General features: G+C 41.9%; 1 protein-coding gene across 2 annotated transcripts in view; it reads left to right on the top strand.

The window, feature by feature from the left end:
* The window catches only part of cobll1b (cordon-bleu WH2 repeat protein-like 1b), a 170061-nt gene extending 152482 nt beyond the window's left edge, over positions 1-17579 (top strand). For both annotated transcript variants that reach the window (XM_073047431.1, XM_073047432.1), the window contains exons 12-13: positions 1736-3312; positions 16972-17579. In XM_073047431.1, coding sequence (XP_072903532.1) covers positions 1736-3312; positions 16972-17184 — 1790 coding nt within the window. In that variant the 3' untranslated portion in view covers positions 17185-17579. The remainder of the gene's footprint in view (positions 1-1735; positions 3313-16971) is intronic.
* Positions 17580-17840: the final 261 nt, after the last annotated feature.

The raw sequence follows: 17840 nt of genomic DNA, 5'->3' as shown, positions 1-17840 counted from the left end.
CGTTCGTAAGTTGGATGTTGGAAACTCGGGGACACCCTGTATCTTTTATGTGGCGTTATGTACACTCGGTGGCTACCTTATTAGGTACCTATGGAGTGTATGTTTGTGGTCTTCTGCTGTAGCCTATCTGCTTCAAAGCTTCATGTATTGTACATAGCTATTTGAGTTACTGTTGTCTTCCTGTCAGTTTGAACCAGTCTGGCCATTCTCCTCTGTTGTCTCTCATTAACAAGGTTTTTCACCCACAGAACTGCCACTCACGGGACTTTTTATTTTCCCACACCATTTTCTGTAAACCCTAGAGACTAGTGTGTGTGAAAAATCCGGGAGATCGGCAGTTTATGAGGTACTCAGACCACCCCGTCTGGCACCAACAATAATTCCATGGTCAAAGATCATATTTCCTCCCCATTCTGATGTTTGCTCTGAACAACAACTGAACCTCTTGACCATGTCTGATTGCTTTTATGCATTGAGTTGCTGTCATATGATTGGCTGATGAGATATGTGCATTAACAAGCAGGTATACATATGTACCTGATAAAGTGGTCATTGTGTGTAAAGTTCCTTGAGATAGAACCTGGCCGTTCAGCTGAAACAGATCCATTCCAATCTCACGTGAGATATTTCGCACTTAATCTGCAAGTTAGGACAGATCGAGAGCATTGTGTTTGATAGTGAAATTGTGACACTGTCTCACAAGTAAGTTTTAAACCTGGATTAAGATACATTTTTTACATGTAGAAATGATGGAACTATGTGATTTCACCATTAAAATGAAGGGAACGCCTGGCAGTAGCTTTTGGAGTTTAGCAAACCCTGTGTTTCTGTGCACGTCCATCAGATCTGCTATTTTACACCCTATGTCAGTCCAATATTCAGAGTTACATCATCTGAATGACAACATTTTCACTGTTTTTAAAGGCACTGTGAATGTGCTATCATATGCATTGTGATACAGACTAAGGCCATCTGGTCCAAGCTTTCTCCCAGGGGAATAAACCCAATAGCCCTGTTCTCCCTCTCCGTATCTCCCTGTATCAGTACAAACTAGTCTCTGTTCTTTGTGGCATTAGGTGTAAATTTGTTTTAAAACTATTTTATGCCATCGCTTTTTTCAAATGCTCCGTGTGCTACGCTACATACACACACGTGAAATCTGCTGTAATCTTAATCAATTTCAAGGCAAATTTAAAGTAAAATCTGTTACAAAAATAGTCTGTACATTCTTAAAGACCACGTGTCCCTGAGATGTGACATTCACCATAGGGAATGGCATGAGAATACATCATGTTGTGACTGGGCCAAGTAGCATGTGTTCAGTAAATTATTTCCTTCAGAAACTGTCTGGTGTGATTGTCTATATTACACCTATATTAAACGTCTTTTCTCTTGTACAGCAACATTGTTGTGGTAAGTGTATTATGGACAATTACATCTAGCACATTGGTTTTTGGTTCTTCTGCAAGTGAGGGGAGGGAGGGTTGATGCTTATGTCGCTGCTCGTGCTTGGGAGGGGGGAAGGGGGCTTTGGGGTTCTGATGTTAATAACATTCATTCTTTGGGGTTTTTTCTGTTTTGTGGATGTCTGTGAAGGGTAAGAATTTCAGGTTGTATGCTGCATACATTCTCTGATGTTAAATTGAACCATCTGAAAAGGTTTGTGGAACTTGCAGTATATTATTGGAAGTATTTAGTGGAATTAAACTGATAATGGTTTTTTTTTTCATTTTAGCTGAAGAAAATTTAATCCACGAAATGCATCAGAAAGCTTCTGATGAAACACCAGCCACTTCCTGCTTGACTCCATCAGAAACGGGAACATTGACTGAGGTAGACATAACTAGAGGTGTGACAACCGATCTTCCTGCACAAGATTCTAACAGTGTGCAGTTGACCAATGTGACTGTCAGTGATCAGAAAAGGAAGTCGGATGGAACAGAGGTAAATGAGGTGAAATCTGAAGAGATTATTTCTGATGAAGCTAACAAAACACTGGATTTTCGAGAGACTGGCAGTGCCAAAACAGTGAATGGCACTCCTACTTCATCACATGATAAAACTTTGAAAAATATTTCTGAAAGTGTGGGCAAGCATGAAGATAATAAATTCAGTTTGCCTTTGTCATCTCAGCAGCCAAATTCTGACTCTGTTTCAACTAACTCTACGGACCTAACTGTACAGAACCTCACCAATAAGGAAGACCTGTCTGTTAGTAACCAACCAATTACAGAACCTTCATCGCTCTCTCAATCCTGTGATGCAGAGCCAACCAAAGATACAATCATAGGGCCAGACAGTCCAACAAAAGTACCAATAGTATACAGATCAGAATCTGAACCCAAACCTAAGCCATCCAATGAAATTACACGAGAATATATACCAAAGATTGGAATGACCACCTATAAAATCGTCCCTCCAAAGTCATTGGAAAAGAATTCGTCAGCAATCTTACCAGAAGATGAAACAATGGATCGGCAAATTTCTACTTGTGATTATGTCCCAGAGTCTGATGCTTCAAAACAGTCACTAAACAAATCTGATGTAACAGAAAGATCTCTATTGAGTGCTGCAAGGGGGGTGACAGGTATGCCTCGAGAAACCGGTGAGAAGATGCAAAAATCAATGTCCATCGATTCTGCAACCCATTCCCCAGACGCTGAAACGGCAATTTCTAAATCAGTTGTCGGCAGAGAATCTGGACCACACAAGGAAATGGTTACCAGAAGAACACAAAGTGTTTCGGAGAAGAAAATGAAGCCTGGATCTGCTTTCCTGCAGTTACATAAAAGAAGCTCAGGTCAATATGTTACCTCTGCACTTGCTAGAAGTCCCAGTTTACCTTCCCAGCCCAGCTTGGACATGGCAAGAGAAGAAAATGGAGCTTCATTTCAGGATCTTAGTCCAATAAGTGGAACTGATGGAGAGCTCATAATTCCTCCACCGCCAGAATTTGCTGGTACATCTGAAGAAAAAGTCCAAAACAACATGTCCAAACCTGGTGGGACTTCTGCATCCCGACCTTCTCAGCCTCCAAAAGTACCAAAAAAGCCATCTTTCCGTGTAAACTTGAATGACACGAAAGGTGTTCGAACTACCATTACTTCCAAAACCTACACTCCTACCTCGCCATCACCTTTTGCTCTTGCAGTGTCTTCAGCAGTCAAAAAAACTCAAACAAATACAACGTACTCATTTAAGCCCAAGCCTGTTGAAACCAGTTCGTCAAACCAATCTTCTCTCGTGGACTTTGGAAACAAAGAATCATGTTCAATTCCCAAAGAGCCCAACGACAAAAGCATATCAAGACAGGTAACAATATTTCAGCAATGGCGAATAATTTATTTTTCCGTGATTAATTAAATACAGATATTTAAGGATATGTCAGAGTGTGCAGATGCTCAAATCTAGAACAAAAAAAAACAACTGCTATACGAACACAGAGGGTGAGAGTATATCCCAAGAGGAAAATGGACAGTTGATGCTTTAGGTCTAGGCTAGGGGTTCCCAACCTTTTTATGTCATGGACCAATACCATTAAGAAAAGGGTCTGTGGACCCCAGGTTGGGAACCCCTGACTCGAGTCTGAAGGAACAAAGGGGAAATGGCCAGTGAGGGGAAAGGGTGGAACCAGGGCTGGCAATGACAAATGGATTGTAGTGAGGATGGCTGATAAGCAGATGGAGCAGGGAAGGGTAGAAATGGTGACAGAGACAGCGATGTTTGATTAAAGGAGCTTCTGTTTTTCTAGCATACAGCTTATATTCTTCCCCCAACAAAACTTGCAGTGCACTTCCATTCAGTATTGTCAAGACATCTGCCAAAATTCAGGTCATCAGGTCAAATTTGGAGAATTGTCAGAAATTTGCATCAAATTGTGTAAATTGACTATGAACAAAAGAGCTTCCATGATAGGTTTAAATCTTCTTTTCAATGAGAGTTTAGTAAGACCCTCTTTCACTGCTCCCCCTCTGTGGTCTCTGCTGCTGTCCGACTCTTCGACCATGTACTCACCCAGACTCGCTACCACAGCTACCTATCCTTCCAGGGAACTACCTTCACCGTCATTTTGTTCCTATCAGATCCCTTCTACATCCCTTTATTTTCGCAACCCACCTGGCTTAACTATCACCACCTAGCTCTCCTCCTTCCCCTCCCCCCACCTTTTTACTCTTCTTTGTCAGTCCCGAAGAAGGGTCTCCGCCTGAAACTTCGACTGCTTATTCATTTCCGTAGACGCTGCTTGACCTGCTGATTTCCTCCGGCATTTTGTGCATGTGGCTTCAGCTTCTGGGATAGTTATGTTAAATTATATACACTGTTGTATAATATGAAGGACAGAAGTATTATATCAGTTACTACACATGCCATTATTGTACAATAAGGAGCTGAGCTAAATCAGCTCTCTTCTTTTCCTGCCTTTAAGATATACACACCAGTGTCCTAAATAGAATTTGAAGTTAATTCCTTCCGGTGGCAGAAATTAGCAGATGGGAAGCTGCTGGTAATTTTCATGGTCCATTTCTCAATGATCCTGACTAAATTGGCTGCCAGTTATTTTACTTTCATGTCTCAAAGCACAACTGACCTAAAATGCTTGGTTCTCCAATTAAAACCACAAATAAATTTGAATATTATCCACATGCATCACAAGTTGGAAGAGATTTATGACAGACCCGCGAGAAGTTGGTCCTCCAGCGTCATTTGAACACCAGAGGGTAAGGGCATCTGATGTATCCACAAAGGCTGCTCCTTGCTTATTGAAGTTCCAGCCTACTCCAGAAGGAGAAGCATTTGTCAGAGGGAGATTTACATGTACGGATTCTATTTTGGCTGCCGTGGCTGTGCGAAATGGATTTCTGATAGAGGAACTCAGCAAGTCGGGCAGTATCTGTGGTGGGGAATAATCAGAATCGGATTTAATATCACCAGCACACGTCCTGGAATCTGTTAGCTTTAAGGCCGCGGTTAAATACATGAGAAATACAGGGGGGGGGGGGGGGAACCGAAGTTACATTAAGTATATATATGTCTAATAAATAGTTAAGTTAAATAAGTAGTGCAAACTAAGAAATAAAAAAAGTAGGGAGTTGGTGTTCGTGGGTTCAATGTCCATTTAGAAACCTGATGGCAGAGAGGGGGAAGCTGTTCCTGAATCGCTGAGTGTGTGCCTCCTTCCCGACGGTGACAGTGTGAAGAGGGCACTTCCTGGGTGGTGGGGATCCTTAACGATGGATGCCGCCTTACTACGGCACCAGACCTTGAAGATGTTTTGGATACTATGGAGGCTGGTACCCTGATAGAGCTGACTAATTTTACAAGTTTCTGGAAGTTATTTCTATCTTGTGCTGTAGCCCACCCCCCCACCTACCCCCACCACACCATACCAGACTGTGATGCAGCCAGTCAGAATACTCTCCATGGTACATCTATAGAAGGTTTTGAATGTTCTGGTTGACAAAAGAAATCTCTTCAGACTCCTAATGAAATACAGCCACTGCCTTTCCTTCTTCATAGCTGCATAAATATGTTGCATTCAGGTTAGTTTCTCAGAGATACTGACACCCAGCACTTGAAATTGCTCACTCTCTCTACAAGTGATTCCTCTATGAGGATTGGTTCATGTTCCCTCGTTTTACCCTTCCTGAAGTTCACAATCAGCTCTTTCGTCTTGCTGACATTGAGTGCAAGGTTGTTACTGTGACACCACTCAACTATCGGGTATATCTCACTCCTGAATGCTCTCTCGTTACCATCTGAAATTCTGCCAACAATAGTTGTCTCGTTGCCAAATTTGTAGATGGCATTTGAGCTGTGGCTAGCCACACAGTCATGGGTGTAGAGAGAGTAGAGTAGTGGGCCAAACTCCTGTGGCGCGCCAGTGTTAATTGTCAGCAAGGTGGAGATGCTATTTCTAATCCGCACAGATTGATGTTTCTTGGTTAGGAAGCCAAGGATCCAGTTGCAGAGGGAGATGCAGAGGCCCAGGTTCTGTAGCTTTTCGATCAGGACTGTAGGATTGATTTTGTTAAATGCTGAGCTGTAGTCAATAAACAGCATCCAGAGATAGGTATTTGCATTGTTCAGGTGATCCAAGGCCATTGGGATCATGTCCGCTGTAGACCTGTTGTGGCAATAGGTGAATTACAGTGGGTCCAGGTCTTTCCTGAGATAGGTGTTGATTCTAGCCATGAACGACGTCTCAAAGCATTTCATCACCATAGATGTGAGCGCTACTGGACCGTAGTCATCTCACACTGCCCTTCTTGGGCTCTGGTATAATTGTTTCCCTTTTGAAGCAGGTGGGAATTTCAGACTGTAGCAGTGAGAGATTGAAAATGTCTTTGAATACACCCTCTAGTTGGTTGGCACAGGTATTCAGAGCCTTACTGGGTAGACCATTGGGTCTGCTGCCTTGTGAGGATTCACCCTCTTGAAAGGGCCTGACGTCAGCCTCCAAGGCAGAGATCTCAGGGTCCTCAGATGCTGCAGGGATCCTCATATCCTCAAAACAGTCAAGGTTTTGGGCCGAGACCCTTCATCAGGACTGTAGAGGAAGGGGAAGGAGTACAAGCTGGCAGGTGATAGGTAAGACCAGGTGAGGGGTAGGTGGGTCAGTGGATGAGAAAAGGTGAAGTAAGAAGCTGGGAGGCCATAGGTGGGAAAGGTAAAGGTGCTGAGAAAAGAAGGAATCTGATAAGAGAGCAAAGTAGATGATGGAAGAAGGGGAAGAACAGACACCAGAGGTAAGTGACAGGCAGAGGAGGAGAAGAAAAGGGGCGAGAGGGGAAATGGAAAATGGAAAAAGAAGGAAGGGAGAAATTAACAGAAGTAAGAGAAATCGATGTTCATGCCTTCGGGTTTGGTGACTATCCAGAAGGAATATGAGGGCTCCTGAAGAAGGATCTCAGCTCAAAATGTCAACTGTTCATTCATTTTCACAGATGCTGCCTGATCTGCTGAGTTCCTCCAGCATTTTATGTGCGTTTCTTCGGATTTCCAGCATCTGCAGAATCTCTTAAATTTTTGGAATTTGAGGTGTTGTTCCTCCAACCTGAGTGTTGAGTAAAGGGGGCCCTGGACCTACATTTCGGGATGGGAATGGGAAATTGAATTAAAATGGGTGGCCACAGGAAAATCCTGCATTTGATGGCGGACAGAGCGAAATTGCTCAACGAAGCAGTCCCCCAATCTACGTCGGGTCTCACTAATGTAGAGGGGGCTGTACCAGGAGCACCAGACACATCTTTTATCTGGTGCCTGGCAGGTGAAGTGTCGCCTCACTTAAAAGGGCTGTTTGGAGTCATGAATGGTGGTGAAGGATGAGGTGTAAGAGCAGGTGTTAGAGTTGTCCCACTTGCAGGGTTAAGAGCCAGGAGGGAGATCAGTGGGAAGGATTGAGCGGACAAAGGGAGTCACATAGAGAGCAGTCCTGATGGAAGTTGGAGAGTATGGGAGGTGAGCATGGCTAGGAAGATGTGCTGAGTGGTAGATGGTGGAAGTTACAGAGAATGACCTGCTGGAAACTGAAGCTCCTGGGGTGGTGGGTAAGGACAAGGGGAACCCTGTCACTGTTAAAGTGGCAGGAAGATAGGGTGAGGGCAGATATGCAGGAAATGGAGGAGATCGATGGTGGTGGAAGGAGACCCTGTCTTTGAAGAAGGAGGACAGCTCAGATGTTCTTTGCGGGTGTTTGTGGCTACACCTTGGGTTTGGAGAAAGCGAGAGGAACTGAAAGAGAAACTATTGAGGGCATAATCCGGTTCCACCAGATGAGGGAGAGTGGTGGTGGAGGGGAACTGGTTAGATCTGTTTTCCTGGAAGAAGTGGAGAGCGTTACGTCTTCCTGATGAGTGATATAGGGACTGGATGTCCATAGTGAAAATGAGGTGATCAGAGCCAGGGAACTTAAAGTGATTGAAGTGATTAAGAGTGAATGAAGTGTCATGGATGTCATGCACAGAACAATGGTATAGTAGTTTACAGGTAAATATTTAATATGTTTATGATTTCCAACAGATCAATATGTTTTTAAAGCTGGAAGGATCTTCTGGTTTAATATTTAAAGTTTAGTGAGATTACAACAGTTTTTGAGGAATGACAGTGCAAGGGTACATTGCCAGGCGACGACCTCCGCTGTAGGTGCAGTTAGCCATGAGGAGACTGTTAAGCTCCTTATGTTGGCTTCTTGTAAGATAATGTTCTCTACAGTTACGGCTACAAGCTTTTGTGGGTTTTGTTTTTGCCAATTGCCATGGTTGAAGGAAAACTTTCCCCAGTTGTGGATAAACTTTGAATTTAAGTATTCATTTAATTATCATAGTCCATATAAGCACCAAAAATGTGGGTCCTGCTGGGAGAGTGCTAGAGTCTGTATTTAAATTGTAGTATATCAAAGGAAATGATTTCTAGATTTTTATCTGAGCTATGCACAAAAGGTAAACCAATAGGTAGATGAAATGCATTCCTGAAAGGGCGCTGTCAGAAGATACTTTATGTCTTGATGCTTTGGCGGCTTTAATGATTTATTTATTTAGAAATACAGCACGGAAAAGGCGCTTCTGGCCATTTGAGCTGCGCTGACCAGCAATCCCCCAATTTAATCTGTGCCTAATCATGGGAGAATTTACAATGACCAATTAACCTACATCTTTGGGCTGTGGGAGTACAAATTCTTTGCAGGCAGCAACGGGAATTGAACCCAGATCGCTGGAACTGCAAAGTACTGTGCTAACCACTACTCTACCGTGCCACCCCGTATCTGGAGAAGGAGGAAAATCTCCACTGGGACAGGCTCCACTTGAAAACGAAAGCACCAGTGTTCAAATTTTGAAAAAAACTTGTTAATGATACATTTAAATATACTATGGTAGAATGGAAGAATTTGAGCAAAATTCAAAAGAAATATTTATCAGAATAGTTGTTTGTAGCAAACTAAACAGTGTTGTTCAGCAGGTGCCAGAAAGCTCAAAGGTCAAAGGGCATAAGTGATTATGCTGAAGATGTCCTAGCAAGATTCATAACGAAATGGTTTCCTTTATAATAATACATTTGTCAATATGATGTCAAAATCTTTGTTCTGGAGTTGTGTACATTTTTGGCTAATTGAAAGAAAATGATCCAGATCATTTTTCTTGAACGTGAACAAAACTCAAAAGCAAACAAAAGTCTATCTGCCCCATTGAGAGACATAACCTATATTTAAAGCAACATTTGTTTTATTGTAAAGAAACTGCACCATGCAGTATGATGGCACAAGTGGTCGATAATCCTGCTTCAAGTTGCAAAGTACATTTATTACCAAAGTATGTATGCAGCAGACCTGAGGTTCATCTTCTCCACAGTCAGCCACAAAACAAAACCATGAAACCCATTTTAAGAAAAAACATCAACCCCCTGACACACATAATAAAAAAGCAAATCGTGCAAATGGCAACATAAAAAAAAAGAGTGAAAATCACAGACTATAAAACACACAATCGTGAGAGTCCAGGCATATTCAGTTCCACTCAATTTTTTGTTATCTGCGGGCTGCCCTGATTCAAAATCACCCAAAATATCAACTAAAAAAGGAGCACCCAGAGCAGAAACACATCATATGAAACTTCCATGTGGTAGTTCAAAAACAGAGCAAATACAAAAGCCTTTGACTCTGAATATTTTGAGTAAGGCAACATAGCAGATAAATATTGTTCTGGATTTACTCCACTCCGAATTTTCACACTTGCTTTGCTTAAATAGTCTAATAAATATAACTGTTATTGAATATTAACTTGTTCTTGAACATTAATAATTTGCTTAAATCCAGGTCAAACTTTATTTATTCCATGGACCCCCTCGGTTAATGGTTGGCTCCATGGCATGAAAAAATAGAGAACCCTTGGTTTATTGTCATAAAATAAAACTTGTTTTCAGCAGCATCACAGGCACATAAATTCAGACAGAACATAAATTATACAAAGACAGTACTAAACAAGATGTTAAAGGTTTAAAGTTTCATTTTATTGTCAAAGTATGTATGTATAATACAACTTTGATACTTATCTACTCCAGATAGCCAATACATACAGAAAGACCATGGGTGTTGATGAAATAAAGACATCAACTCCACCCCACCCCAGCACAAAAAAGAAAAGAAACTCACAGGCACCAAACTTCCCCCCCCCCCGCTTAAAAAACCAGCCACAAAAAAAATCAATGATCCGCGACTCATAATAATTCCTGACCCCCCTCCCCCCACTCGCAGGAAAGAACAGCAACAGTAGCACCAAAAAGACAAGTCCTTATTGGAGGGCAAAGTTATCACCACAAGATACCAAACCTGAATATAATCATTACTCTGACTAATTATCAAAAAAAGTGCAAATAAATGCAAGTTCCATGTTCACAACATTAAGCATCCTTCTCTTCCAGCTTCTAAATTCCATATCCATGCTATCCGAAAGCTTATACAAACGTTTGCTTTTGTGGATACATTTAATCGTTTAATCTGATTGGACAGGGGGATGGGAAATTGAGTAGGCAATGGTCACAATATGAAAGAATTCACCCTGGAATGTGGGAGAGAGAAGCTAAAGTCAGATGTATCAGTATCACAATGAGTAAAGGGAATTACAGAGGCATGACAAGGGAGCTGGCCAAAATGATGGCAGGATAATGGCAGAGTAACAATGGCTGGAGTTACTGGGAGCAATCAGGAAGCTGCAGGTATTCATATATGCATCCTCAGTAAGAAGTATTCTAAAGGCAGGATAAGGTGTGGCTGACAAAGGAAGTCAAAAACAGCATGATAGCAAAGGCAAGGGCACACAATAGAGCAAAATTAGTGGGAAGTTAGAGGATTGGAAAACTTTTTAAAACTAACAGAAGGCAACTAAAAAGGTATGAAGAGCAAAATGATGATAACATCAAGCTGAATACCAAACATTTTATCAGATACATAAGGCGTAAAAAAAGAGGTGAAAGCAGATATCGGACCAATAGGGAACAAGGAAATAGTGGATGAACTGAATTAAGTATTTTGCATCGGTCTTCATTGATGAAGACGGTAGCAGCATGCTGCGTGTTTAGAAGTGTCAGGGCAAAAGTGGGTGCATTTTCTATTACCAGGGAGAAGGTGCTTGGGAAGCAAAAGGTCTAAAGGTGGACAAGTCACCTGGACCAGATGGTGTACACCCCAGGGTTCTGAAGGAGGTAGCTGAAGAGAATGTGAAGGCATTGTTAATCATCACTGAAGAATCACTAGATTCTGGAATGATCCCAGAGGACTGGAAAATTGCAAATGTGTCTCCACTCTTCAAGAAGGGAGGATGCAGAAGAAAGGAAATTATAGGCCAGTTAGTCTGACCTCAGTGGTTGGGAAGATGTTAGAGTCGATTATTAAGGATGAGGTTTTGAGGTACTTGGAGGCATGTGGTAAAATAGAGCAAAGTCAGCATGCTTTCCTTAAAGTGAAATCTTGCCTATCAAATTGTTGGAACTCTTTGAAGAAATAACAAGCAGGATAGAGAAAGGAGAGTCAGTTGATGTTGTGTACTTGGATTTTTAGAAGGCCTTTGACAAGGTGCCACACGAGGCTGCTTAACAAGCTACAAGCCCATGGTATTACAGGAAAGATTCCAGCATGGATAAAGCAGTGGCTGATTGGCAGGAGGCATACAATGGGAATAAACCTTTTCTGGTTGGCTGCTGGTGACTGGTGGGGTTCCACAAAGGTCAGTATTGGGACCGGTTCTTTGTATATCAATGATTTAGATGGCAGAATTGATGGCTTTGTTGCAAAGGTTACGGACAGTCCATAAAAAGAAGGGCAGGTTGTGCTGAGGAAGCGGGGGGAGACAGAAGGGCTTGGACAGATTAGGAGAATGGGCAAATAAGTGGCAGATGGAATACAGTATCGGGAAGTGTATGGTCATGCTCTTCGGTAAAAGGAATAAAAGCATAGACTATTTTCTAATCAGGGAGAAAACTACAAAAAAAGGATTTGGGACTCCTTGTGCAGGATTCCCTAAAGGTTATCTTGCAGGGTGAATTGGTGGTGAGGAAGGCGAATGCAATTTTAGCATTCGTTCTGGGAGGATAGAATATTAAAGCAAGAATAGAATGCTGAGGCTTTCTAAGGCACTGCTGAGGGGGCCTCACTTGGATTATTGTGAGCAGCTTTGGGACCCTGTTCTAAGAAAGGATGAGCTGACATTGGAAAGGGTTCAAAGGAGGTTCTTGAAAATGATTCTAGGATTGAAAGGCTTATTATACGAGGAGTGTTTCATGGCTCTTGGTCTGTGCTTGCTGGAATTTAGAAGAATGAGCAGGGGGATCTCATTGCAACCTGTAGAATATTGAAAGACCTTGATAGAGTGGATGTACAGAGGATGTTTCTTATGGTGGGGGTATCTCAGACCAGAGGGCACAACCTCAGAATAGACAGACATCCATTTAGAATGGAGATGAGGAATTTCTTTAGCCAGAGAGTGGTGAATCTTTGGAATTTGTTGCACTGGTGTTTGTTGAGGCCTGGTCATTGAGTGTATTGATAAGTCCGGGGCATGGAAGTCTACAGGGAGAAGGTGGGAGAATGGGAAATGGATCAGCTATAATCAAATGGCAGAGCAAGCTCGATAGGCCAACTGGCCTAATCCCATTCCAATGTCTTATTGTCTTATTTGCATCAAGAAAGTCCATTCCCCCATTAATCAGTGAACCCTCAACTTGAAGGCCAATTTTCATAATGATTGATCAAATAAATGGTCTAAAACAGCTTTCCAATCCTGCTCTTTGTTGGGGCTTGCTGTGCAAAAATTGTCTATTATCCTTGCTATAATACAAGGATGAAGAACACTACAAAACCACTACCGTAGATTCCGGACTACAGAGCGCACCTGATTAAAAGCCGCTGGCTCTAATTTTAGAAATAAAATCAATTTTTTAATTGTAAAGGCCGCACCGGATTTTCGGCCGCAGGTGTCCCACGTTGTAATATGAGATATTTACACAGAAAGATATTACACGTGAGGATTTTTTTAACTTTTAATTAAATCCATATGGTAACAAAAACAAATACATATTGCAAATGCTTTTTTTCGAACCGGGCCCGTAACGCGGCTACTTTTAAATATACGTTGCGTATACTTCTTTACTGAACAACATTCCAATATCTCCTAACGACTGGTAAAAAATATATATATTGCAGCCTACCAGGAAAAGTTATTGATCACCTTTAACTTAAAAGCAGCGTTCGCTCAGATCCAAAGCCGCTCGCGTAATGCGCTCCCTCCCTCCGTCCCGTTTCATCGCAAACCGGCATTTTCCCACAAGACACCGCGAAACCGGGTGTGACGTCATAGCATCCCGCGATGTAGTACAGAAAACAAATATAGTTAAAACTCTTCTAACTTTAACTAGAAAATGAATTACTAAGCGAAAATATTATAAACTAAGTAACTGCCATAAGGCAGCACAATGCTTCGAGTGTTTTCCATGTTGATGAGGGTGAGTACAAATGACTGATTTACAATAATTTAATTGTGAAAGTGCGCTTGATTTATCGTACAATTTCATTGGACCTCTGTGAACTACTCATCAATTTTATTGGTCTACTGTTATGAGGCAAAATGTTTACGAGGCGGCATGAAAAAAAACCATGTATTAGCCGCTCTGGATTATAGGCCGCAAAGTTCAAAGCTGTTCAAAATGTGGGAAAAAAGTAGCGGCTTAAAATCCGGAATCTACGGTACATTGAATTCAAAGCACTCAAGTGTTGGTGCTGTAGAAATAGAAACCCTCCTACAGAATCTGATCCCTCCATCTAGTTTACATATTCCCATTCCCATTCCTCTATTCAGGGCCCCAAAGAGTCCTTCCACATGAGGTAATCTACTGGGGTTGTCTATTGTGTCCAGTGTTCTCAATGTGGCCTCCTGTGCATTGGTGAGACCTATCGTAAATTGGGGGACTGCTTCATCGAGCACTTCCACTCCACGTGGAACTTCCCAGTGGCTAAACATTTTAATTGAGATTCCCATTCCCATTCTGACATGTCAGTCAATGGCCTCCTTTTGTGTCAAGATGAGACCACCCTCAGGATGGAAGAGCAACACCTTATATTCCATCTGGGTAGCCTCCAACCGGATGTCATGAATATCAATTTCTTCTTCTGAGTTAAAAAAACCTCCCCCTCCACCTTCCTCTATTCCTCACACTGACCTTTTATTCTCACTTGCCTATCATCTCTCCCAGGTCCCGTCCTCCTTCCTGTTCTCCTATGGTTCACTTTCCTCTCCTATCAGGTTCCTCCTTCTCCAGCCCTTTACCTTTCCCACCCACTTGGCTTCACCTCTCACCTTCCAGCTAGCCTCCTTCCTCTCCACCCACCTTTTTATTCTGACATGTTCCCCCTTCCTTTTCAGTCTTGAAGAAGGGTCTCAGCCTGAAACGTTGACTGTTCATTCACCCACCTCCTTCGCTTTATTCCATGGTCTTCTGTGCTCTCCAATCTGACTCCTCCTCCTTCACAAACACAAGAAATTCTGCAGAATACGTTCTTACAGAAACACCTGCATGATGCTAATAACACTCACATGACGCTGGAGAAACTCAGCAAGTCAGGCAGTATCTATGGAGGAGTAAACAGCTGGCGTTTTGGGCTGAGACTGACACACTCAGTTCCTCTTTTTTCAGCACTTTACCTCTTCTACCTGTCATCACACCATTCACTTTCACTCCCCCTCCTCCACTCACTCAACTTCCCCCTCCCACCCTGGACTTGCCTATTTCCTGGCGGCTTGTGCTTCTCCCCCACTTTCTCATTCTGCCTTCTGCCACCTTTTCCAATGTCAATGAAAGGTTTTGATCCAAACCATCGACTGTTCTCTTCACTCCCTAGATGTTGCCTGACCTGCTGAGTTCCTCCAGCATTTAGTGTGTGTTGCATATAATTAGCTACAATAGCAATACTTCAAGGCTATCTCAGCTGCAAAAGTGATTGGTTACATTGGTACGTGGGAAGTTCAAATATATGGAGAAATTCTCAATATGTAGACCAAGCTTTTACAACATGGAACCTTACTACACAGTACAACGATGTTGTGCTGAAACTTTAGTCCACTTGAAGATCAATCCAATCCTTTCTTCCTAGATATCTGTCCATTCCTCATCATCCTTGTGCCTATCTAAGAGTTTCTTAAGTGTCCCTAATGTATCTTTGGTGGCGGGATGGTGATTCTTCTCTACCAAAGGAGGTGTCCTTCCCTCTGCTAGCCTGGGCAAGGTGTAGCACCTGCCTAGCCCCACGATCAGGGTCACATGAAGCCTTGGGATGTATGAGTCTTGGCCATATGAGCAGCTGGTGCATATCACAAGTCCTGGTGATGCAACCACTGACACTAGGCAGACAATCTCTAAAGAGTATTGATAATGGCTGGGGTCACCTGTCTTGTAAAGACACTGCCCAGAAGAAGGCAATGCCAAGAACTATCATGGCCATTGGAAGAGCATGATCATCCATGTCATATGACGTGGCACATAATGAGGATGATGACTGTGTATAAGTAAGAAATGAACAGAAGGAATGTAGCGTAAAGGATCACCGAAACAACTGTAATGGGGGAGTGAACAGGCACAGAAGAGTGGCTGCCAGCCAGTCTTGTGGACCCACTGAGTGAGCGAGCCAGTAAATCTGCTCAGAGCTCCGATTGGATTGACTCAACCCCTGATAATTGCTGCTTGTGAGGAAGGATGGTGAGGCATGTGAAAATGCCCCATTCCCATCCAGCAGAAGATGCCCACAGTCCCGGTGTAGGCAGCAAATCCATTCCCACCACCCGCCCCCCCCCATCCCACTGGCCTCCCAAATACTTCTCATTCGGGCACAGTGCCTGTAAGTCAGACATGCGTAACCTGAACAGAACATAAAAGCTGGAACCAGCACTACAAGTGATTTGAGAAACTCCGAAAGGTTTGGGAATTGCCCTTATTGAGGAAGTGTTTCAAAATCAGTTTATAACCTGCTGCAACAATACAAAAAGCGCTAGTTTTGAATGTCACAGCCAGTCAGGTACAGTAAATGCTTTTAATTATTAACAAGCTCTTTAATGTTTTTATTGCTTATTTTAAATACTATATTTTAATATTTGCTATTTATAGATTAATAAAGTAAATATTAATTTAGCAAATAATATGCTATATAAAAAATGTATAGCTACCTCATAATATTACTCAATCTTTGCAGCTTTTCAGTACAGTGACTCACTGTTCCAGTGGACAGATTCTCATGATGAGCGTATACTGTATTATAGTAACTGTATCTCAGGGGATCGGTCTGTTGTATTCCAAAGAAGGATTAGCTGCTTATATTTTAGATAGCCCTCACTTGGAGTATTGTGCTAAGGAAAGATGTGCTGACATTAGGGAGGATTCAAAGGCAGTTCACAAAAATGATTCCGGGATTGAAAGACTTGTCACACGAGGAGCGTTTGACTTTGGGCCTGTACTCACTGGAGGTCAGAAGAATGAGAGGTGACCTCATTGAAACTTCCATTGAAAGGCCTTGACAGAGTCGATGTGGAGAGGATGTTTCCTGTGATGGGAGAGTCTAAAATTGGAGGACACAGCCTCAGAATAGAGGGGCATCATTTTAGAACGGAGTTGAGGAGGAATTTCTTTAGGCAGAGAGTGGTGAATCTGTGGAATTTGTTACCACAGGCCAAGTCATTAAGTATATTTAAATCAGAGGTTGATAGACTCTTGATTAGTCAGGGCATCAACGAAAAAGGGAGAAGGCAGGAGATTGGGGCTGAGAGGGAAAATGGATCAGCCATGATGGAATAGTGAACAAACTCAATGGGCCAAATGCCCTAAATCTTCTCCTTTAACTTATGGTCTTATGGGAAGAAGGTAAAGTAAAACCTGAATTTACACAACATACTTTTCAAAGACAAACATTCTCAATTGTAGGTGTCTTGTAATCTTTTACAGATGTGCTTTCCTGATGGGGAAATGAAAAAGGATTGTAGCAATGCAGTGGCAGAAACCCAACCACAGATGCCATCGCCTGTAAGAAAAACCAAGCCACCTTTGACTTCCCAAATCACTGACCCAGGACAAATTCATCAAGCGGTACTGGATGCAATTCGCTCAGGAGAAGGAGCTGCTAGACTTAGAAAAGCACAATCATTTACCACAATATAAAAATGTGCACTAATAATTTTCTAAATTTGAGTTGATCAACTTATTTTGATATTTATCCAAATTCAATTGAGAGATTTGAGTTGTAATTATTGTAAAAGCACCTGCTGTGCACAAGTCGTCAGTATCTTTTTCTTGCACTACATATGGCATTTCACTGGATTAGGTAAGGTTGTGTCTTGGAATTGACTGGATGTAATACTTAGTGTAATTGTGAACCTGAAGATACAAAATACTGTATGTCTTATGTGAAAATTGTGTGCACTTAATAAAACAGCCTCAATTTCACACTTCTGGATGAAAAATTACATTTTTGATGTACATAAGTAGATGCAATAATTGTGAAAGCATTATTGTAACAAGGATGAGAATGTTTTAAAAATCAGTTGAAAATATAACTGCCATATTTTTCTAAGTCTGAGTTGTCTTAAAACTTTCAAGCTTATGTAGTTTAGTAATAGGATTTTCAACTGTTGCTCAGAAGTGTACTGTATACAACCCATTCAATACTTTGAGTTCTCTGTTCAATATTCAGCAGTGTTGCTTTTTGCACATTGTATTTTGTTTGTTGCTGAAACTATGTCTCCAAATGGGAGGTCTGCAATGAATTTTCCAAATTAAAGCATTGATGGGCTTTATGTAAACTCAATGTCAAATCA

The sequence above is a fragment of the Hemitrygon akajei genome, chromosome 5, assembly GCF_048418815.1.
Source record: "Hemitrygon akajei chromosome 5, sHemAka1.3, whole genome shotgun sequence".
NCBI classification, from domain to species: domain Eukaryota; kingdom Metazoa; phylum Chordata; class Chondrichthyes; order Myliobatiformes; family Dasyatidae; genus Hemitrygon; species Hemitrygon akajei.
Note: the sequence above shows the minus strand (reverse complement) of the source record. Positions and strands in the feature narration are given on the sequence as shown.